Source organism: Sphaerodactylus townsendi, linkage group LG01 (assembly GCF_021028975.2).
Source record: "Sphaerodactylus townsendi isolate TG3544 linkage group LG01, MPM_Stown_v2.3, whole genome shotgun sequence".
NCBI lineage: Eukaryota > Metazoa > Chordata > Lepidosauria > Squamata > Sphaerodactylidae > Sphaerodactylus > Sphaerodactylus townsendi.
Window position 1 is genome coordinate 148,385,820 of NC_059425.1, and position 25,072 is coordinate 148,410,891.

A 25,072-nucleotide genomic window follows, 5' to 3' on the forward strand; every position below is an offset into this window, starting at 1 on the left:
TTCTCCAGTAATTCTCCTCCGATCTTCAGAGCCACTGGTAATTCGCTGGGGAGGGGGAACCCTTCAGAACTCTTAATAGTGTATGGCTCAGTCCTTGGTGAAGCATCTTTTATTCTGAGGTGCTGTGTGGTTTCTGGGGTGTATGGCTGTGCTGCTAGAACATGGCCCGGAAACCACACAGCACCTCAGTGATTCCGGCCTTGAAAGCCTTCGACAATACATCTTTTGTTCTGCTCTGCAAATAAGTGCTAGCATATAATAATTAAAATATTTTTAAAGTCTTGATTATTTCTTTCATGAAATCTTGTTTTGAGCTTCACAAAGGCATGAATAAGTTTTTATTGTCTTTAAAATTCTTTTTTCCCAGTATTTTTCATGAACGTAGCAGCAAGCACTTGGACCCACATCTATTTTTTGTTTGTGTTTTTGTAGAATGACAGATGAAGAGAAAAATGAAATGGAAAACCACATTCAGTCACTGCAAGAAGGTTATAAACTGTTATCTAATGAAGATTTGAAGCAATTGCAGGAGGAGCAAAATGTAGACGATGAAAACATGGATGAGAAGGTAACTTACAGTCTGAGTTACATCACTGTCTGTACTATATGCTCTTAGCCAGTTTTATTGCATGGTTGTGTTATTTAATCCTGAAAAACAAAACATAATTGAATTGTGTGTGTCACAGTAGCTGACCTTGTATGAAATGAATGACAGTTTTCAATATAATTATGCAGTCAGAATTCTAGTTTGGTGAATGTAAAAAGGAAGGTACCCAGAGAACATATGAATAGGCTTTTATACTGTGTGCCTTGCATGAACCAGGAGCAAAAAATCATACACCATTTAACCCTTGTCTTAAAAAACCATCCTCTCAATTGTCTTTAACATTTACACTTCAGAAATATGACACTGATTGGAATTTCCATAAACTGTATGTTACCATGTGCTGTCCTAGAGTTATCTCCATAAAGTTAGCAGTATTTTAGAAGTAACTTTCAGGTGAATACATAATTAGGAACCTGTGCACTCACTAACTGTGAGAGAGTTCATTTAATCGGTGGAGAGTTAATATATTTTTAAAAAAATGTTTACTGACTCTGAAATGTCAAATGAGTTGCAAAATGTCAGTAAGAAGAACTGTTTAGCATACAGATTTTCAGTCTTGTTCCCAAATGATTATTATTGCAAGCTAATCGTAGAATGCATTCAAGTGGATAGTTGATTCTGTGTGTTGAGTATCTATGTAAAAGTGTTGTATGCTGTAAACATGAATAGCGTGCATGGGTTTTTTTGTACCACATACTGTTTTCTGAATATCCTAACCTCTCACAAAGCACATATATAGCATGACAGTTTGCCTTCCAGGTACATGTCCCTTTTTTCTCACTATATGATCATCTGCTCTGCTGTCTACCACTAACCCTATTGGTGTACGCAGAGTACACACTTTTGGTTCATCGGTGCATGTCGTGTTTCAGTCTTTTATCACTCCGTGTGCTGTGAATCACTGACATAGATCACTTCTGCATTGAACTGCTAACATTCACAGTCTTGCTCCAACTTTGGTAAGTAAGCATGGTACACAGATAAATATTACAATTCAAATATTTAACTCTCTACTGTTTCTCAAATGCTGAAAATATATTTTTATACTCATTTTTAGGTGGACAGAGTCATAGCTGGCATCATTGATCAAACAACTGGAGAGATTTTTTCAGTCTTCCAGTCACTTTGTAAAGGCCTTATTGACTATGACACCGGAATTCGATTACTTGAGAGTCAGCTCATTTTATCAGGTCTGATTTTACCAGTTCCAGGAAAGAGTTTTGACCTTGAAGAAGCCAGAACCTGTAAACTTGTTGATGAACAGACTGCATCACAATTACAAGATATGCAGAAGGCTAAAAAGATCATTTCAGAATCACAAGCAACAGTACTACCAGTTATAGCTGCTTTCGAAAAGGGTCTAATTTCAGAATCCCTGACTGTTAAAATTCTTGAGATTCAGCTTTCCAGGGGGCATCTAGTGATACCATCCACAGGAGAACAACTGACTTTGCAGAAAGCTTTCCAGAGGGACCTGATTTCAGGAAGATTATATACTCATCTGCTAGAAAGACATGACATGTGCAGAGACCTTATTGATCCCAGCACCACAGAAAAGGTTTCCCTTGAAGAATTGCTTGAAAGAACTGTAATACATCAAGACACAGGCTTGAGGCTGTTACCTGTGACCCCTCAAGAAAAAGGCAGAATAATATTAAAATGTGGGAGGAAGATAAGTATTCAGAGAGCAGCACATGAAGGACTCATAGAGAGAGAGACTATGTTTAGACTTCTAGAGACTCAGCTACTTTCTGGGGGTATAATTCACCCAGAAGCAGGACACAGAATGAGTGTTGAAGATGCTATGAGAGAAGGGGTTATTGATCAGGATGCTGCTTGTGCTATTCTGACCCATCAGGTCCAGACAGGTGGGATCCCGTGTCCAAGTTCATCAAAGCGTCTGACTATCGATGAAGCTGTACAGTGCAACTTGATATCCTCTAGCAGTGCTTTGCTAGTGCTGCAGGCCCAGCAAGCCTTCATTGGCCTCATCTGGCCACACAGTGGTGAAATATTTCCTGTATCTACATCTTTACACCAAGGCATGGTCACAAATGAGATAGCCTGCAAAATTCTAAACGGCCGTCAAAAAATAGCAGGACTTTATATTCCAGAGACATGTGAAGTGATCAGCCTGGATAATGCTGCTCAGCGTGGAGAAATAAATAATAACACTGCATCTGTTTTGAATAATGTCACGCTACCAGACAAAATGCCTAATGTGCATGATATAACATTCCCTTTTAAAAGAGCTGCATGGTCGCTTTCATCTTGTGGACTTCACCCATTTGTCCCACATGATGATAAAATGGATGTAGATGCTTCTGACACCGGCAAGATCTTGCCTCACAGATCAGAACAAACTCAAAATTTATTCATATCTTACCTACTGATAAATAGTTACATGGATGCAAACACAGGGCAGAGACTTTTGCTATACTGCAGCGACTTAAATAAAACTGTTGGTTTGTTAATGCATAGTAATGAATCTGAATATAGTACAAGTGAGACTAAACAACAATTTTGTGACACAAGTGTAAGCACAGAAGCACCCAGCTTTGAGCATCTGCAGCCTAAAAATATGGTGCTTAGCAATATTACCAGATCCACTTTAGACCCGCAGAAAAGTGTGCAAAATATTTCCAGTGACTACAGCAGGAATGAGTCTTGCAAAGAAAGTCACCCTAATGACAAAAACTCTGGGAGCAATTATTTTTCTGTTATGGCTAGTGGTTCAGAGCAGTCAAAATGTGTTGTGGACACTTTATTTTGTAAACAGGAATGTGTCTCTGGAAGGATGATCACTACAAATCAGAATCCTGAAAAAGAAAATATGTTTCAAAGTTTGCCAGAATATTGTGAGCAAATGGCAGTGGAAGTATGTGAAAATGTAACTGAGCAACCTGATGTTACCATTGGTAAGGCTGTTGAGTCTCTTTCAAAGTATTCAGTAGAGGTTCTCCCACCTAAAATAAATGAAGATTATATTTGTGCTGTAGAGAAGAGAAAGATCAAGGAGAATGAAAACCATTTTTCAGGCACTTTAGCTAATTTTTTAGTTGTTGGTAAAGAAGTTCAAAAGATCACAGATGTTTCACATCTTCCGATCGATACTGTGCAGAACTGCATTCCTAATGTTTTGCAGTCTAAAGGAGAAATTATGTCAAAGAAAGAAAATGAAGTAAGTGATGGGTTTCAGAATAGTTTATATGCCAGTGTGGGATCTGACAATAAACTTTTAAATGAACTTACTGAAGGAGAATGTGTGACTTGCAATGACAGTGAGACACTGAAGTCAGAAACTAACAGTGCTTTGCTGCTACCTAACTACAATGATGGCAACCCCAGGTCTCCTTTGCAAGGTTTCACTGATTCAAATGGCACGTTACCTTTAGTAGATCACACTCTAATGCATGATATCCATCTGCCAAAAGATTCTGATCACATAAAGCTGCAGCTAGAAGAGCTTTCAGATATCTGTGACCATCAGCCATTGGAAGAACCTGCTAATAAACCTAGTGTTTGCCCATTGGAATATCCTACTGCAGCACAAGGCGCATCAACATTGGGATTCATAGAGGATAAGCATTATCCATCAATGAAAGACTACAGCAATAACGAAAGTATACCAGTGCTAGAAAATCATACTTTTACCATTGGTAAAGACCTGATAGAAGACAAAACTGGTTGCATTAATGAATTATTGCAGGACCAACAGATTGAAAGTAGGTCTTTGGAAAATTATATTGTTGACAGTGACAGACAACAACTCGTAGAGCAGGCAAACTTATGTAGCATATATGACAATCATACCACTTGCAATGGGGTTCCACTACTGGAAAATCATAATGAATGTAGACAAGCTAGGGCACTTATGGGAACCAGTGACATTAGTCATTCAGAGCTACCACTGGAAGATTACACTGATACAAATGCCAAGCCCCCAGAGAATGTCAGTCCTCACATTCTTGATGGAGCATTCATTAAGATTAATGCTAATAGCCAGTCTAATATTAATTGTGACCTGGCCAGTGTACACTCTGTGGGTGAAAGTGAAGCAACATTTTCATGTGGCAGGTTGCTTCTGAAAGATATTAACGGAAAGCCTTCTGAGCCACTGCATGAAAACAAGCGTAGCTCTCCTCTGTCAGAAGATGGGAATGAATACAAAGACAGAAAAGACCTTTGTGGCATGGTTCAGGATGTGGACCACAGTGAGCAGGTTTCTGATTCTACACAGATGGAAAGTGACAATGATTATTACAATTTGGCCAAAACTGATGAGGATGACACCTTTGTGGTAAACGATAATGTAATTTTAGAGTCTGACACTACTGCAGTAACCATCATGGCAAGAGTAGAGAAGCCAGTAAGTGCACAAGAAGAAGGAGACTCTTCTCTGATCAGCCCGAATAACAAAGAGGAAGATATTCTATGCTTTAGTGTATTAAGTGACACAGGTACATTTGAAATTATGAACACAGCAGCATTCAGTGCAAAGATACTGGACACAGTCCTAGAAGAGGTAGAAGAAAGTGTAGACGTGGAAAAGGAAGATAAGGAAAAAGAAAGTGGAGAAAGAAGAGAGACTGACCTTACTTCACTGTTAAATATGCATAAGGCTAAATTGAAAGGAGTGGGACGTGAAGAAATTAGAAAGTGTGAAAGCGAGGTAGACGACAGTGAATGTGAAAGTGTAGGTGAGGATAATGATGGTGATGACAGTGATGACACTGAAGATGACTTTAAGGGTTATGATTATATGGATTTAGATTATGATACTTCGGATGATACTGACTATGAGAATAAAGAAGTGATGGAAATGCACTATTCACAGTGCTGTGAAGAAAGTTCTAGGCTCCAGGTGTCTGCGCTTTTGGAAACAACAGAAGACAAGAGTTTACATAGTGAAGATAGTTTGCACTCAGAGTCAAAATGTGATTTGCTGTGCTTTGAAAGCTACAAGGTTGATGGATTCCAAAACATAGCTGATCCTGCTGAAGAAAGTATTCAAAAACTTGCATGGAAAAGTGACGGAAAGGAGAAAGAAACCAATCAGGTGTCTGAGTCTGTCATGGAAAATGAATGTATGTTACATGAAAGTGTTCTAAGACAAAGCAGTGAAATCTCTCATGTAGACTCGAGCATAGGTACGACGTTAGAGATTGTACAGGCTGAGATAGATCTACCGTATGAAAGACACACATGCACTGAGCTGCGCAGGCCTCAAATGTATGAAGATAATGTAGTAGTGACATCATCAGACCATGGCCTAAAGGCAGTAGATGATGGAAAATCAATACAAGCAGTTGCCAATCAAGATGAAACAGACAGTTTTATTGAAGATAATATCCAGGAATCAAGTGTATTGAGAGAGAGCCCAGAAAAGACCTGTTCATCAGTAATTAAAAATGGATCTGAAATTATTCTTTCATGTGACCAACATTCAAAAGGAACTGCATCAGCTATACACTCCAGTGGCATTGGTACAGGTGTATCAGTGGACCATACAGAGGATTTTGACCTTTCTGCTTACCTAAAGCAATGTGCAAAAGATGTACAAACCAAAGATACCTTAACACTGAAAGAGGAGAGTGCATATTACTTTAAGGAAGTTAAAAGAGACCAGGAAGGTATACAGAATAGAAATGAACTAATGGTAACTAACAAGGACAAACAACATCCAGCCGAACCAAATTCTAAAGCTCTGCCATCTTTTACATCAGTAATATCAGAACTGGAAAAATCCAAAGATAGCAAAGAAAGCAAGGTTACTGTTCCTTCTGAAACTTATCATGACAAAATGCAAGCCCACGAATGTGCCATTAGTAGTATGAAGCATGTTGAAGAATTAGGTAATAGTGCTGAAACAGAGTATAAGGACCATAAACATGTAATAGATTTCCCTCCCAATATAGTAGCCCCTACGTATGATAACACACATGGAACTGAGAAGACCATGCATGAAACACTGATTAGTCATGGTGAAAAGGAAGTGACTAAGGAAGACAAAATTCTAGACCAGGAGTCTGCTCTTTTTGAAAGGAGTGTCAGGGGGGAAGTGCAACAACCACAAAAAGATGCAGTGTTTCCTAATTTTGCTCCTGTGCAGGAGCATTTAGTGCATCCTTCTGAAATGTCAGCTGCCTTATCCCAAGGCTTAACAAGTATACTCAGATGTATGCAGGAGGATGAACCTTTAAGTTATACCAGTACAAGAGCTTTAATGCAAAACTTACTTAAAATGGCTAATTCCACACTCTGCGAGGGTGAGGATTCTAATCAATCCGGTGTCAAAAATACAAACCATGATATTAGACCTGCTTCAAAAATAGCTGTTGCTAACAAGAATAATCCTGCCCCATGTCTTTGGCTTAATAATAGAAGTCCTGATCTCCTCCTTGATATACTGAAGCAAGACTATTGCAACCAAAGTATTGGTGGCACACATGGAACAATGGATGGGAACTCCCAGACTGAAACACAGCAACAGGGAAAAACTGAGACTCATGCACAGAATGTTTCCCAGCTTGATCGAAATAGAATGTCAATTGTATTAGAAGCAGAAGCTGCTCCACAGAATCCTTTGGCACCCAGTAAGGCTTTTGCTTTGAAAGGGGACCATCAGTCTGACCATCTGCCCCAAAGCTTTTCTCGTGATGATATGGACACGAAGGAACCAGTAGCAAGACTTGATTCAACAAGCATGGTGAGTAGCAATTATAACAATTACTTGGAAGCAAAGACAAAGACATCACTGTAGAGTTTTTAGTCCATGTTAGTGTTGATACTCTTAGCATAATCAAAATTGGCACACACGTTACCAATTGAACCACCTATCAGCAGCAGAGACAAATGAGCCCTGGGTGGTGTTGGAAAATCACAGATGAGAGTTTAAAGCAATACTTTAAAAAAGCAACCTTTTAAAAACAAAGTAGGCACATTTTATGTTTCTCTGCTGCTTAGTTGAAGGTGGGGTACTAGAATTGACTTGATGCTCAAAATGTTTTCAGATATGCAGTGGTATTCAATTATGTTCTCAGTACACAGAGAAGCTGAAAAGGCACGCAAGAGTGGTTCAAGATATGAAATTCTTCTTAGATGATCTGCAGCCCATCAGTAATGACCTGGAAACCCTGAAAGTTCAACTTGAACAGTTAGAAGTAAGTTACTTATCTGGGTATCTTTTTAATGTGTCAGTGGACAGACTAAGGGAAACTTATGCTTTGCTTCTGGTTGCTTCAACTAAGTCAATAAAAGCTAAGGAACTGCATACACTACTGGGAGAATGGAGATTTGTCAGTATTTCTCTCCCTCCCTCACTATCCCATGTGCATGCTTAGACTAAATTCCGGGCTACATGTTACCATATCACAAGCAGTGAAATATATAGCCCATTCCTGAAGAATCCTGAAAGGGGGAGGCTGGGGGTGGCAACAGTACGCCAAGATAAAACATACAAAAGTATCCCTAAGCTGAAATGAAGGAGGAAGATGAAGAATAGCGTTGAAAATGAGTGGTGGAACATTGTGAGAATAGCGGAGAATGAACATAAGTAAAGCATTTTGAAACTGTGAGCCACATGAAACACTGAATGTGTGGTATCTTTATTATATGCAAATTTCACTTGTACTTCCGAGGAACTCATATCAGTCTTACAACAACCCTATAATGCATGATAAACTGGGTGATATTAAATTGGTTAAAGCAGAGGCAGAGCTACGATGGGACCGGGGGGTGCACGTTGCACCGGGGGTGCGCCTGGGGGGCGGCGGAAAATCGCCCCTCCCCCACGGTGCCCTCCTCCCACCCCTCTGTGGGCCCCTCACACACAGACTTACCTTCGTGAAACAGTGCAGGCTGGAGAAGCTGCCTGTTCCCTTCAGGCTGAAAATGGCCTGATGGGAACTACACTTCCCAGAAGACCTTGTGAGCCCCAGGGTCTCATTGGAAGTCTAGTTCTCACCAGGCCGTTTTCAGCCTGAAGGGAACAGGCTGCTTCTCCAGCCTGCATTAAGGTAAGGGGGGGCGGGGGTAGACAGCACCGTGGAGGGTACCGGGGCGGAAAACACAGAGTGTGCACCAGGCACACTCTGGCCTAGCTACGCCTCTGGGTCAAAGTAACACTGCATGACCTTCCTGGCCCCCTTTGCGATTTGACACCAGACTATCGACCATCATTCATTCCTGCCAGAGACGTAGCTGGGCCAGAGTGCACCTGGTGCACACTTTGGCTTTTTCGCGCCCCCCCCCCCTCGCCCGTGGCGCCCCCGCCCAATTACTTTAGCAAACCGAGCAAGCTGGAGAACAGGTCTGCCTGGTCTGGTGGGAACTACATTTCCCAGGGTCTCCTGGGAAATGTAGTTTCCACCAGGTCCTTTGCAGCCTGGAAGGGAACAGGCAGGCCTGTTCTCCAGACTGCTCGGTTTGCTAAAGTAAGTGGGGGGGGGCGCCGTGGGGGGGGCGCCGTGGGGGGGAATCACACCAGCTTCCCCACGGCGCCCCCCCCCACTTACTTTAGCAAACCGAGCAGTCTGGAGAACAGGCCTGCCTGTGTGGGAACTGCATTTCCCTGGAGACCCTGGGAAATGTAGTTCCCACTGAGAGCCTGTTCTCAAAGCCTAACTCAGTTTGCTAAAAAATAAATGTCAATGTGTGTGTGTAGGGGGGGGGGGTGCCTTGAGGAGGATCAGCACCCCCACCCCATAGCACCACACACACACTTTAGCAAACCGAGCAGGCTGGAGAACAGGCCTGCCTGTGGGAAATGTAATTCCCACCAGAACAGGCAGGCCTGTTCTCCAGCCTGCTTGGTTTGCTAAAGTAAGTGTGTGTGTGGGGGTGCCATGGGGGGGAGGGGTCGGGGGATTTTCTACCACCCCCCCACGTGACCCAAAGCCATGTGCCCAGTGCGGGGCGCCCCCCCCATTCCCTGGTATCTCCACCACTGATTCCTGCTGTACAGTGTCAATATCACTGTCTTGTGGAATGAGTTTTAAACACAAGGCAACCAATTTTACACGTTACTTTAATTACTTTTTTCATCAAGTCCTTTGAATCAGGATTGGCTGGCTTTGCTGTTACTTTGAAGAAAGATTTGAAGGTGGCAGAAGAATTTGTAAAGCTTCAGCATAGAGATGCTCCCAGTGACCAACTTGAAGACCTAAGGAAACAATATGAACATTTAGAAAAGGATTTCTTTCTGGTCTGTGACATGTCTTCAAAGCATGCAAAGCAAATAGTCTTTGCAGTAGATGCTGAAATGGTACGTTCATCCTCTGCATCTTGCTTTTATAAACCATCCCATTCCAAATCTCCAGCTTCAGTAAATTATTGCCAAAATAGATTGCATGTGTGAATCAGCAGTTCTAAACCAAGAATCAGAAAGAGATTTATTCTTATTCAGATAATTTGTATTTTGGCAATGAATTGTCTAGTAATTAGTTATTATTATTTATTTGATTTGATATACCACTCTACCCCCAAAGGGCTCTGAGCGGTATACAACAAACCAACAAAAACAAACAATATATCATAAAACAACAACATAATCAGGCAATACATTAGGTAATACATTAAAAACTATTAACATTCATTTAAAAAACAGTAGCAGCAACATAACCCGCCCATGTTAATCGATGGCAATCCTGTCCTTATATTCCCGGGAAGGGACCAGCAAATTGCTGCAGCCAGACGGTTATTAAATGACTAGATGTTTGGTGATGTATATATTAATTTGAATTCGCTCCTTAGACTTGGTGTTTAGCAAACCTCTGAATAAACGGTGTTCCATCATTGTGAGCATTGAGAATAGGAAGAATGTGTTCTTAGCTTGTGGATCTGAAATACACAAGTTGTACTAACCCTTTGCCCTCTTTCTGCACAGAACGATTTGTTTTTAAAAAGTGGTCAGATGCTTTCATCTGTAACACTGCCTGTGCTTTGCAGTCCTGTAATGGAAATACTTTGATCATATTGATTTGGTTTTTAGTCTTCTGGATGTGTGAGCAAAAATGTACTTTAACACTTCTTTTAGGCTAAACTGGCAGTGTTGCATCAGGAACATCTAGTTAGGCTTCAGGAATCTGCAGATTGGATCATGGAAAAGAGTGAAACCATGAATAATCTCCAGGTGGACATATGTGATTTGGAAGATGTGAAGCACAGGTTTCAGTTACTCAAGGCAAGTACCATTGATTTGTGTGTGTTACTTAAGGCGCTTCCCGGTGCTCTTTTAAGGGCAACTTCTACTCTGAATCAGAGTACAGGTGGATCATGTTCAGATTCCTTATGTATTCACATTATTTATAGTCTGCCTTTCTTATCTGGACTTTCACACTATCTGTCATTATTGAAGCCAATATTAAGGGCAATGTCTTGAAAATAAATTTTACGTATATACCGAAAAGTTAGCAGAGAGAGCCTTGAAGCCCATTTACTTTTGTGGATTGATTGTAAAATGAACAGTTTAAGGATTGGAATCAATATATGGTAGAATAACTGGAAATACAGCTAGAGAGGTACTAACAGTCCTATGCATTTTATCAATAATTTCCAGAATATTTGAATAGTATTTTTTAATTTATTTATTATATTTTTACACCATTTTTCAGCACAGAAGTTCCAGGCAGTTTATGCCCCAAAACATAAGGCAAGCAACATAAAACATGGATATTAAGTAGGAGTTTTTTTTCCTTGTAAGAAGCATAGGATTAATGTGTTTCATAGAATACAGCCGGGGTACCCAATTTTTTTCGGGAAAAGGTTGTGGGTACAACCAGTGGTGGAATTCAGCAGGTTCGCACCTCTTCAGCAGAACCGGTTGTTAAAATGGTGCTTGCAAGCAACCAGTTGTTAAATTATTTGAATCCCACCACTGGGTGCAACTACAAAATGACTTCTGCAGGTGGCAAAACTAGGCACAAAATGACCACTGAAGGACCAAGGATAAATGACTGCAGTGGCGTAGGAGGGAGCAGCAGTGGCGTAGGAGGTTAAGAGCTCATGTATCTAATCTGGAAGAACCAGGTTTGATTCCCCGCTCTGCCGCCTGAGCTGTGGAGGCTTATCTGGGGAATTCAGATTCAGATCTGGGGAATTCAGATTATCTGGGGAATTCAGATTCACCCAACTCAGCTGGGTGACCTTGGGCTAGTCACAGCTTCTCAGAGCTCTCTCAGCCCCACCTACCTCAGGGTGTTTGTTGTGAGGGGGGAAGGGCAAGGAGATTGTAAGCCCCTTTGAGTCTCCTGCAGGAGAGAAAGCGGGGATATAAATCCAAACTCTTCTTCTTCTGCCACAGGATGTGTTAATCACAACATTTCAGGGAGCAACGCCATATGTAACTGGTGCTAATTACAAAATTTCAGTCGTACGTAACTGTAATGGTGACTTTTCAACATTTCTAGTAGAAGCTCTGGTTAAACTAATGCCTTTTTAAATGAACGTATTGTTTAAAGGTATTTTCTTACATATACCTTCAGTAATACAGTGAAGGTCTTTGTACTGCGGTGGCAGTTGCTGCTGAAGCAACTTTTTAAAAAATCTACTCAGCCAATCAGAAGCTGTACTGTGCCAAAATCCCACCTGACTCTAACCACTCAGTGAGTGACAGGCAGGTGCCATGACACGGGCACCTGGAGTGCAATCAATAAAATAGTCTTCCAGTTACTTCCCAGTGGCTGGTAGAATAAAAATATTTCAGTCTTTAAAATAAGTATGGTGAAGTTTAGATGCACTGCATGTCTATGCTGGGGCATCAGTTTCTCTATTTTGGTCAGATTCCAGAATATTTAGACTAATAGAACCCACCTTTCTTTAAATGTAAAGTGAATATGCATTTTAGGTAAATTATGTTTTTATAATGTTCATTTTCTTCCCTTTTAAATCTTTATAATGCCTTTTTCAATCATAACCATGTTTTCATTGCTTAACTTGTAGGAAATAGAAAAAAAGCTTGGATCTAGAAAAGTGCACCTGGAGTCCACAGCACTTGATGTTCAGTTCTTCATTTCTGAACATGCCCAAGACCTTTCCCCAAACCAGAGCAAGCAGTTACTGAGACTATTAAATGCTACACAGAAGCGTTTCCAGGAAATGCAAGAAACAACAAAATCTCAAGCAGACCATTTAGAAACTCTAATACAGACTGCACAAGTTCTTGTCGACCAGAAGGTTTGCTTCTCTGTGTGGTTGTATTCTTGTCCTGACATAAGTTCAGAAGATACATTTTTAGATGGCAAAATGATAGAGCATCTGAAATGGAAGGCTTATCCTTCAGAATTCTAAAAAGGAATCATTTATAAGTGGCTCATCTGTCAGCTCTTAAAAGCAATTTTGTTTTATACAGTATTCTTGATTTATAATATTGAAATAGTAAAATGGCCCCCAGCAGCAGATAAGAGTATTCTCTCTTTTGCGCATGAAATTGAAGTCACAGAGGCTAAGCTCTTCAGGGGCATCTCTCATCCTCTTTTTATTCAGTATTTGGGATCCAGCCACAATCCTTGTTTTAGGGGTAGCTACATCCTCTGGCACTTCTGTACCTTGAGACGATCCCTACCTCTAAAGGTTCTCTGAAAAGCTGTTACTGCTATCCGAAGCACAGTTATACCCATCTAAACCCACTGATTTAAATGGACTTAGAGGAATGTAGCTCTGTTTAGGATTGCATTGCTTATCTCTTATTGTAGGGAAAATATGATCCCAGGGAGGCACAATTTTTTTGAACCTGTGGGCACATTGAACATTCTGACATAGTGAATTTAAGCACAAAATAGCTGGCTTGGGGGGCTGAGCAAATCTCAAAATATCAGGAAGTGATTTTATGGATAACCTTGACTGTAACACTTAAACATTTCAGGCAGAAGTTCTGCTTAACAGGATGCCTTTTAAAATGAACTTATTTCTTGCATACACACATCTTACCTTCAGTCACACAGTGAAGACTCTTATGCTGTAGTGACGGCTGCTGCCCAAAACAGTGGGGTTTTTTTAAACAATCTGCTCAACCAATCAGAAGCTTTGCTAGGCAAAAGCTCCGCCCACTTTTAAACAACACTTAGCGGCTTCCAGGAAAGATGCTTGGGGTTATCAAGCCATGGGCGCCACATTGGGGATCACTGTACTATACTAAGGAGGTTTTGAAAGTTTTGTTAGAACTTGTGTTGGGCAGGCCTGGAAAACCTCTATGGTTTTGCAACCTGTACGAAAAAAATGACTTTGGAGCTCCATATTTTTGGATCATTTGGAAGAGGGGACTTGGAATAGAATTTCTGAAATAATATTCCAGGGGGAGGGGAGAGTTAATAATAAATGTCCTTGCATGCCTGCCTTGCTATATTGCCTAAGAGGGGGAGCGTTTTATATTCAGGTGACATTTACACATACCAACTGATCTAACACTTAGTTTTCAACTAACCTCTGTTTTGACATCCTTTTTCCAGAATTTGTGCCTGTTTATTACAGGTTTCGAGTCGCTAAGTGATTTGGATTTTCAAACGCATAATGCATGGCCAGACTTCTGCTGAGTGATTCCATCCAAAACCTGATCTCTTTACTTACACCGTTCGTGAGGTTTATCCACATCTTCTATATTCAGCTTCTTTAAACTGTGCGCAGCCGCTATCATGTTTACAGCATACTTGCAGAAAGAGTGTCTGATAAAAGCTTTGCAATGTGAAAGCTCTGAAAATGAACTGCTGCAAGAGCTTGTGAGCATTCTATTCAGGCTTCTTCTTCTTTTACAAACTAGGACTTGGCAGAACAGCACCAGGAATTCAAAGAGAAGGTGCAGGATATATGTGACCTTCTAACGCAGACTGAAAACCAGCTCATCGGCCACCAGGAAGCTCTTGTTATTGAGAGGGGCAAGTCTGAGTTGCAGCAATATCAAACCAAGCAAGAGGTAAAATGGGTGTATTTTTCAACAATTGCATTGCTTTGCAGACAGTAGACTTGTTTCTCAGTAAACAGGCTTAGGATCAAGCTATAATAATTTTTGGTTTGCTGCATTTCCACAAATATGTTGTCCAAGTGAACAGATTGTATTGCACAACATGGTAAATGTTCAGCTTCATTAATTGTTTTTCACCTCATCCAGAGTCATGTTAGAATTTTTCAAATTAGTATTTCATTAATTAGGTAAGTAGCTCTCTGTCAGTGTTCTCCTTGTTTTCTGGACAGGTGTTTCAGATTGGTTCTCATCTGAGACATTGTCCTGCCAACTTTTTCCTTTATGAGAGACTTTCTTTCTGTCTGCCTTCTCTCTCTCACACACTCAAAATATACTGAGCTGGCATAATTGTTGTTGTTCATCTTTAGCACTTTTTGTTTTAAACTGGAAAGATCATAATCTTGGGGGAAGGACATAAGATTATGAAGAAAAGATTTTTGGCTATAACAGTATAATCCTAAGCAGAGATATACTCTCCTTGCCATGCACTTAATTTACAAGGGTGCAATTCTAAGCTGGTATGCTTGGAAGTCAGTTCCATTTTATTCAGTGGAATTTACTCCCAGGAAAGCATCCTAAGGACATGAACATAAACATGTCATTTTATTTGTTAGCCATTGTTTGTTTGCACATTTCCTGTGAGTTGCAAATCTGGGAGTTTGCCGAACGGCAGCATTTCCTTGACCCCATCTCTATTGGGAGTAACATTTAGATAATGCAATCCAGAAGTTCAACGATATAATTAGTGTTCAGCAAGATTGAACTTCTTATCAGAAGAAAAATATTCAGGCCATGTAATTAAAAAACATTTACTTATTTATGTATTAAATTTCTAGACTGCCCTCCCCCTAGGGGCTCAGGGCGGTGAACAACAGCAATAAAAACAGCTAAAAAACATAACATAAAATAACTGATTATCAATAATAAAACCAGGAACCGTATAGCATCAGATGGCATTTCATCCCTCCCCATCTTTATGCCCATGGAAGGCCAGATGAAATGGCAGTGATGTAATTTACCAGGCTGGCCAAATGCAGAGCAGGTCCATCTTACAGGCCCTGCGGAAACCCTGCAGGTCCCGTAGGGCCCTGATCTCCCTTGGAAGCCTGTTCCACCAGGTGGGGGCCAGGGCTGTAAGAGCCCTGGCCCTTGTAGAGGCCAGCCTGATAGCTTTAGGGCCAGGGATCACCAATAGGTCCTCCTCCGATGAACGGAGGGGCCTAACAGGGCGATATGGGGAGAGGCAGTCTCGCAGGTATGCAGGTCCAAGGCCGTGAATGGCTTTGAAGATCAAGACCAACACTTTAAACATGACCTGGAACTCGATTGGCAGCCAGTACAGATGGTGAAAGGCCGGGGTAATCTGGTCCCTGCTCGATGCTCCCGTAAGAAGCCTGGCTGCCACGTTCTGTAAAAATTTCAATTTCTGTATCATGGCTAAAGGCAAGCCTGCATAAAGCGAGTTACAGTAGTCTAGCCTGGAGGTGACGCAAGTGGAACGTTAAATATAGTATAACATCAGAGAGCTCAGAAATCTCATTTAACATTAAATAACTGTTAATTTGGCAATTATAATGGAAACAAATAATATACTGCTGGCTAAAAATGTGCCAGGAGCACTAAGAAGCAGTCTCTTAATAAAGTTTTAAAAGAAGAGTTTGGATTTATATTCCCCCTTTTCTCTCCTATAGGAGATTCAGAGGGGCTTACAAACTCCTTTCCCTTCCCCCCCTCACAACAAACACCCTGAACAACAAACACCAAAAGGTTAAAAGAGTGGAGCAATCTTATGAAGCTGCTACTTCGACGTCATATTTTCTTAGGATTGTAGCCTAAGTCTCCTTCCTATCCATCCCTGCATTTTGGGCAATTGTACTCTATTCCTGATACTTATTAGTGCTCTTATTTTTAATTCTATCATCTCATGGTCCCTAATAATTAACAATAAGAAATTTGAATTTGTCACAAGCAAAATATATCCTTCAATAAATGGGGATAAAACTGGCTTGTACCTTTCAAGAAGGACTTTGAAGAAGTCAAAAGTCAAGTGCTAACTCTTCTTTTTGTCTTTTGTTATTGTTTGTCACTCCTCCCCCTCAAGGAGCTACAGAAAGACTTGTTAGCAAACACACAGGCATTGGCAGAGATTGTGAAAAACACAGATATGTTCTTGAAAGAAAATGGGAGGAAGCTGTCGCAAGAAGACAAGACTGCTCTTGAGAAGAAGCTGAATGAAGCCAAGACAAAGTGCCTTCTGCTGAGCCAGAAAGCTGAGGAATCAAGAAAAGAGCTGGATAAGGCGGTGACAACAGCCATTAAGCAGGAAACAGAAAAGGTCACTTGGCAGTCCCTAACATTTCATTTCGATTGGCATATTGCACATGCAAACGTTGACAATCCCAGTCAAATTTTCTGAATGAATTTTGGAAAAAACAGCCATAAAATTAATTAGAGATTTTCAGCTTTCACACAGGAAAATCAACCTTAATCAGACTCTAGCAAAAGTTCTCAGACTCTGTAGACATACCAAATATAACTCTTCCACAACTCTTCCGAAAGATGGAATCCTCCCAGCAACAGTACATGCATCTCAGTAATTCTGTATGGGTTTTCTAAGCATAAAGCAGAGCGTGTACATTACATCATTATATTACTGTTCATAAATAAATCAGAAATACAATAACCTCAGTCTTTCAGGAAACAAAAGAATACTTACTTAGAAATTCACAACCTTCATTTGGTGTAGGATTGTGAGGCAACTTTAAGAATTTCCTGGTGCCAAATGTTACAAATATATATTCAGGGCCTAAACACAGTTCAGGGCTTAAACACAGTTGTAAATTCTGTAGTGTTGAAAAAATGAGTGAAATATAAATTACAACTAAATTTATTGTGAATCTTGTTCCCTCTTAAAATATGTACATGTGACAGTTAAGCCCTGTGTATTAAAGAAGCTTAAGGGTAATAATACAAGCCGGAACAGTTAATATTTGATTACTGTTTCATCACATGAGAAGCATCATATATTTGATATATTCGATCATCATAGCCAAGTACCACCACCCCCATTAAAAAAACCCTCAGAAAAACCAACATTCTGAAATATCTCAAGTTAGAAATGGGAGAGGACTGTGTGATACAGGAAGCCATAGTTTTTACAGAGTTTCCCATGAGAAATGTCATCCACGCAGTTCCATTTTCAAATAAGAATCATGCTGCTATGATGTCTTGGGTATAATTTTCTTTTTTAATTGGATTGGATCCCTTCTGCTTATGGAGGAATGGCTTCTTCTGTAAACAGATGAAATCTTCTGCTTAGTAGAAAACTACTTCCACAGACACAAGATTCTGGATTCATCTTGTATGCCTGTAAAGTGCCATCAAATTGCCAGTGAAATACAGTGGCTCCAGAGGCCATTCAGGGCAAGTGATCAAACAGAGTTGGCTTGCCATTGCCTTCTTCTACAAAGTTTTCCTTGGTGGTCTCCCATTGTGTTTAGGTTCCAAGATCTAATGAGATTGGGGTGTACTATATTATTTCACATCCTGATTCATTACAATTGTATTCTTAAAACAAAAGCATCTGTTGCCTTTCATAGATTTTCTTGAGTGATGGTCTTCATTTCATAGTTCAGGGTCCTCTGGTGGCAGATCCCCACCCAATAAGCCACTAAAGAGCTGCCATTTTTTCTGCTTTTTGGAAAGACCTGCTGCTTGTGGCCATGTATAGAGAAAAAGGGATAGTTTCAGCCCTTTTCTTGCATGTATGCCAAGCAACAGAATGAAGTAGAGAGGCCACTCAGCAGTAAAGAGGTTTAGAATAGGTAAATTCAGACACACCCTTTTCCTTCAGAAGCATTCTCTTGCTTTCTTCCTGTTCTCCCTCCTGAATCTACTACATCCCTGAACCCCAGCCATTTGATCTTTCAGTGCTTCTCAGCCGTAGATCATAATTCAGACTCCTCCTCTTTTTGTTGCATGCTTGCATATCAGTGGTGTCCCATGCTGCTGTCAGATGGTTAAAAGTGGATCCCAGGTCTGGAAAGGCCAAAAACCATTTCTCTGGACAGAGGCATAGCAAGGGGGGAAAGCGCCTGGTGCGTCCTCCGCCCCCGCCCCGGAACGCCCCTGCCACACCCCCACAAGGGCATGCGCCTGGTGCATCGGTGACTCCCCGGCCCCCTTGGAGCTATGCCTCTGGCTCTGGAGAATCTGTTATAACACTGTACACTTTAAAGAGATAAGAAGTTTGCTTTAATGTCTAATCTAAGTTTGTATGAAAGTGTCCTCTGAATCATTTTGGTTGGAATAGTTGACAGTTGTACCTCACCTTTCCTCTTGTCTCAAGGCAGCTTGCAAGTAATAGTCAAAACATTATCGATTAAATCCAAATAAAATAAATCCCCAAATATCTCCCTCATCCTCACAAGTATGCCTACTGTTCACCCTCCATCTAAAAGTCCAGGAAACAAACAAACAAACAAACAAACAAAAATCAATAATATCCAAACACTCATCCTTGGATTTCAATTGTGCAGGTTGCAGCCAGGGAGCAGCTGGAAGAGAGCAAAAGTACAATAGAAAATCTTCTTAACTGGTTGTCGAACATAGACAAGGATGCGGAACATTTGGAAAAGGAATGTCAGCCAGTAATCAAGCAGAATGGCAACCATTTCCAAGAAGGGGACATGGAGGACTTGGTTGGAGAAGATGATGAGGTGAATGGTAACTTTTTTGACGTTGAGCAACAGAATGAATCCCAAGTGGACGGACAAGTGAAACTCAAGGAAGATAATCTCAACAAACAATATCAGAAAATCAAGGTACTGCACATGTATGCCAGTTGCCTGGAACATTGATCAGTTTTCTCCTGCAGGTTCTGTCCTGGTTTGAGAAGTAACGCAAGATGTATATAGTGTGGAATAGGTATGACCCTCCTAGGCCCTGCTACATCTACCTTGCCTACTTTGAGGTAAACAGCATGGGAAAGGAGTGGAGTTGCAGTAATCACAGTAATATTTATTTTAAAAAATACTTAATTATGCCCCACCTGTTTCCCCAGTAGGGATTAAAATTGCTTACGCCATCATTCTTCCCTCTGCCAGTTTATCCTCACTACCAGGGGTGTAATGCCCATTGGGTAAAGTGGGCAGTTGCCCAGGGCGCCCCCTTGTGAGGGGCACCAAAAATGCAGGGTTCGTTTGTGGGGTTTTTTTTTGGTATTTTAGTGGGTTTTCTGTTTTTGGCCTGCGGGGGGGGGGGGGGAGTTTTTAGGCTAGCAGCACCAAAATTTCAGGGATGTTTCGAGAGACTCTCCTGATGCTATCACTCAGGTTTGGTGAGGTTTGGTTCAGGAAGTCCAAAGTTATGGACTCCCAAAGGGGATGCCCCATCCCCCACTGTTTCTTATGGGAGCTAATAGGAGATGAGGGCTACACCTTTGAGGATACATAACTTTGGACCCCCTGAACCAAACTTCACCAAACCTGGGAGGTATCATCAGGAGAGTCTATTACTGATACCACTCAGGTTTTCTGAAGTTTGGTCCAGGGGGTCCAAGGCTATGGACTCCCAAAGGGGGTGCCCCCAACCCCCATTGTTTCCAATGAGAGCTAATAGAAGATGGGGGCTACACCTTTGAGGGTACATAACTTTGGATCCCCTGAACCAAACTTCACCAAACCTGGGTGGTATCATTAGGAAAGTCTCCTAAAGATACTCTGAAAGTTTGGTGCTGCTAGCTTAACAATTGCACCCCTGACAGTAGGCACCCCCCAAATTTTCAGATTTTCCTCAGATTTTCCTTTTAAATCCCCCCTACCTTTGGTATGGATTTAAAGGGAGAATCTGAGGTCCCCAGTTTTAACATTGAAAGTGATGCTGTTTCAGGGTGGGGGAGAATCCACCCCAAAATAGCATCACTTTCAATGTTGTTTAAACTGGGAACTCCAGATTCTCCCTTTAAGGTGGATTTAAAAGGAGAATCTGGGCTCCCTAGTTTAAACACCATTGAAAATGATGCTGTTTGGGGGTGGATTCCAGCATCACTTGTTTAAACTAGGGTGTCCAGATTCTCCTTTTAAATCCACCTTAAAGGGAGAATCTGGGGTTCCCAGTTTAAATAACATTGAAAGTGATGCTGTTTCCCCCAATTGGGGGACTGGATACAACACCATAAAATGTTTTCATAGCAGTAATAAAACATTTTGAAAGCATTTTGAAAATGTTTTCAAAAAATTATTTCTTCTGTGGCATGGCCTATTGCTGTGTTCAGATGTATGAGTTGGGGCATGTTCTATAATGTGGTGGTGACTTTGAAACGACCTGGTGTAAAAAATCATTGCTTGGTCATGGTGGGGGAGGGCAGCTGGGGCGCCAAAACTCCAGTTTACCTAGATATGCCACTGGGCGTAGCTACAAGGGGGCAAGGGGGGGTGCGTGTTGCACCAGGCACGCGCCTGAGGGGCATCAACCTCAGGTTTTGCCCAGGTCTCCAGTTTGCCACTGCTCACTACAGCAACCTCATGAGGTAGACTGGTTAGGCTGAGAGAGTTGTGGGCCCAAGATCACGTAGTGAGGTACCTCAATAGAGTGGAGGTTCAGACGGTGCCTCCCAGATCAAAATCTTGCACTCTAAGCACCACACTGTGCTGACTCTCTTCTGTGCAGCCCAGCTCTCCCTGAGAGATTTTAAGCCCTTAGTTATCATACAGGCTTTGATGCAAAAGGTAAGTAGTGATACCATCCGTCCCTCACTACACAGAATGCCTGAAAGTATATTCCTAACTTCTCTAACATGTGTCCAGAAGGGAATTAGGAGGTTCTTTTGATCTGCTAGCTTTGAGCCGAAGGTTGTCAGAGCCCTGGGAAACAGGGATGCAGCAAACATTTTAAAGTTCTCTTCCCCCCCCCCCCCCCCCCCCAAAAAAAAAAAAAATCAGAGAGAGCATGCATAGGAACATATAGAGCTCCAATAAATCTGAAGATTCCTTGTTGGCTGCGTCATTACGGGCAGCTTCATTTATGCATGGTACGTTCATTGTATGCACAGAGTTTTCTCATAATTTGAAGTCAAGTTCATAAATATGTTGGAAGCAATGTGGAATGTTTACATGAAGTGGATTTGGTTTGGAGGCTTAAAAAAGGAGCTGACTGGCACATCTACAGTCCCATATTACATTGTGATATTTTGAAATTTCATTCATTTTGAACCACTGTTAAGCAATATGCTGGCTTCATATAATTGGATCATAATTTTTTCATGTTCTGGAGATAACAATGGTAATCATTTTGATTCTGTCTCTTTTCCCCTCCCCCAGGCTCAGCATGAGAAAATTATTTCACAACAGCAAGCAGTCATAATAGCCACCCAATCAGCCCAAGCCCTGCTTGAGAAGCAAGGTAATCATCTCTCTCCAGAGGAGAAAGAGAAGGTACAAAGGAATATAAAAGAACTGAAAATGCAGTATGACACCGCTTTGGCTGAATCGGAGCACAAGCTGAAGTTAACGCGTTCTCTGCAGGAAGAGCTTGAGAAATTTGACGCAGACTACAGCGAGTTTGAAAGTTGGCTTCAGCAGGCGGAACAAGAGCTTGAAAACCTGGAGATGGGTACATCTGACTTTGGTGGCGTTCTCGCCAAACTGAAAAGGCAGAAAAGTTTCTCAGAAGATGTCATTTCTCACAAAGGGGACTTGAGGTATATCACCATTTCTGGGCAAAGAGTGCTGGATGCTGCGAAGTCATGTGACAAAAGAGACGGGTTCGGCTATGACAAGGAAGGCACTGAGAGTTCGTCAACGTATACAGAAGTACAGAATAAGCTGGATGGTGCAACAGCTCGCTTTAAATCTCTCTATTCCAAGGTAATTGAGCAGACAAGGAGATGTCTGTATGAAAAATTGAAAGCAGTATGTGCTTTTCATGTATAGAATCAACAAAAATATGCCATTTCCTGGCTGCATCTGTTTGTACATCATCTGTTTTTAGGCCAAGCAGCTCAGATGCACAGTTGATCTGGAGATGAGGACTGGATCATGCACATCTCCCCCACCCCCAATCCAGTTCTCTTTTTTTGGATTCTGTTAAATTTCCTGCCACAAACTACTATGAGTCCATTGGAGGAAAGAATAATGTTTGTAGTAAATAAATTATTTATTTTTCACAGACGTTTATCTAGCTTTCTCCAATGAACTAGTGTGGCCTGGTGACTAACAATGTCATCTTAAATAGAGTTACACCCTTATAGTCCATTGACTGTTTAGAATTGGCAGCTGTCAGAGAATCTACCATAATCTGGCAATCTGACTCAAATGTTCTCTCTCTCACTAACTTCCATCTCAACCAGTGAAAATGCTTTAATACAAAGTGTTGTTCATAGTTCTCCATGTGGCAGGGTTATTTGTGTGTGCTCATTGTCAAAACAAGCATGTGCTTAAACTCACTTTGGGTTTTTTAATTTTTTTATTGTACAGCCAGAATAATTCCATACATACATATACAATACTTTATGTTATATCCAAACCATACATTTCCCCCTTTTCATCCCCTCCCCCCCAAAGTTAAATTCTTCTTTCCTTAACGAAGCAGCAGCAGGTTCATTCTTTCCAGTCTCTTCACCCATCATCCTTCAATTACTCCGACTTCTCTCATCCAGTTCTCATAGCCAGTCCATATCTTCATCATATCAGTCTTTCTATCTTTCCATAATTGATTTCTGGACATTATTTCAAATATTTCTAACTGTACTTCTTCCCAAACGTATTCTAGCCATTTCTGTATTGTCCATATTTTCTTGTCTTTCCAGCCCAACACTATAACTGCATGTACAGCTCTTATCATTCGCTTATACATTATTCGTTGTCTTATTTCTACTCTACTATCCTCCAAAATACCCATGAACAATAAGTCTTTATTTAATGCTATTTTAACTTTCACAAATTTCTCTACATATCTCAATACCTGTTCCCAAAATTGCACTACCTCCTGCTTAAACTCACTTTGAAAATTGGCTGTCGTGGGTTTTCCAGGCTGTGTGGCTATGGTCTGGTTCCTAATGTTTTGCCCGCGTCATTTTGGAAATCTGGATATAAATAAGGTTCTCGTGGAATTTTGAGGAGCATAACCACTTTCATATTAGTCTGTTTTGTTCCATGTCTCCCTGAATCAGAACTGCAGTTGTTCATGTAAAGTGAGTCTTAGTATTCCTCAGGAAACTATATTAAATGAGGCAATCATGGTGATAGAAATATGTGAAAGAAATTGCCTGAAGTATCCTTTCCTCATGTTAAACAATGTTTTATCTCCTCTTGTCATATACTATGGGGATTTAAAACGTGGGCCCTGGAAGGGAACTTCTTTGTTATGAGTGAGATGTGAGATCACAGCTTCTGATATATTTTGTTTTTAAAATACTTTAGAGGCCCCAATTTTAGATGTCTATCAGTTCTACCAGCTCACTGCCTCAGTAAAGAATCTAGGGATAATACTGGATCCACCATTACTGCTGGAGAAGCAAATTAATGCAACTCCCCAAAAAGCTGTCATCCAGTTTAGTGCAATCCTAAGGGGGCAGCCAAAGGTCTTTTGATGGGGTATGACTCCACTGGCAACATAAACTGGCAATATTCCAGCCCCAGGGAGCTGCTGGCTTGCTGTGGCACCTCAGTCCTCTTTGGAGGCAGTGGTGCTGCACTGTGCCCAGCTGCTGCTCATCTACCTCTGTCCCCAATTGCACTGTCCATCTGCCCCTCAAGATGATCTTGACAAAGCTGACTTGGCCACCTAGATCCACACCACAGTAACAGGGAGTCTAAAGTATTATGATGCACTATGCGTAGGTCTCCCTTCAAAGTCAATTCAGAGACTCCAGTTGGTGTCAAGCACTGCAGGTTGGCTGTTATTAGGAGCTAGTCAGAGCTTGCATATCCTGTCCATTCTGCAATCATTCCATCAATTTATGGGATCAATTCAAGGTCGTCACTGTCTCGTACAAAGACCTCCATGGCCTTCCTTTGTCATATCTGCAGGACTGTCTCTTCATGGCTGCCTCTCCAGTGCAGTCCTACATGGGGATTGCACAGGCTGGTTGCGTAGAACTGACCAGAAAGCTTTTAGAAGCTTTTGAGTGCTTGGACTCCTACTATAAAGGCCAAAAAGAAGGCGGAAAATACCTCTCAGAATCAAGTTGCTAGGACTAAGTGCCAGTGCAACTCTATTTGGATTTCCTGAGTTTTCCACTGAAGGTCTCTTCTCTATTCCAATTGTCATCCTCATCTCACCAATGAGGCCCACTGCCACACATCTATCTAACTACTGGTTCATGACCTCTATTCAAGCCTCCATGAAAAAGTGGAGAATTTGTATAAAATTAAACAGCAGGGATCTGAATTCCTTTTCTACCATCCCACACCTAATTCTGTAGTCACAGAGGTTCTCCCCTCCCATTACAGATCCGGTTCCTGGTAATCTCAGATGAATAAAAAGGTGAGGAAATTAGACACTTGGGTCAC

General features: G+C 41.3%; 1 protein-coding gene across 22 annotated transcripts in view; it reads left to right on the forward strand.

The window, feature by feature from the left end:
* Positions 1-25,072, forward strand: part of DST (dystonin) — a 356,441-nt gene that overhangs the window by 210,741 nt on the left and 120,628 nt on the right. For 21 of the 22 annotated variants that reach the window (XM_048496737.1, XM_048496783.1, XM_048496681.1 and 18 more), the window contains 5 exons: positions 433-568; positions 14,361-14,513; positions 16,663-16,896; positions 19,100-19,384; positions 21,881-22,426. In XM_048496737.1, coding sequence (XP_048352694.1) covers positions 433-568; positions 14,361-14,513; positions 16,663-16,896; positions 19,100-19,384; positions 21,881-22,426 — 1,354 coding nt within the window. Of the gene's footprint in view, positions 1-432; positions 569-1,664; positions 7,317-7,650; positions 7,771-9,656; positions 9,873-10,643; positions 10,791-12,547; positions 12,782-14,360; positions 14,514-16,662; positions 16,897-19,099; positions 19,385-21,880; positions 22,427-25,072 lie in introns of all 22 variants that reach the window. The other variant, XM_048496838.1, reaches the window with a different exon arrangement.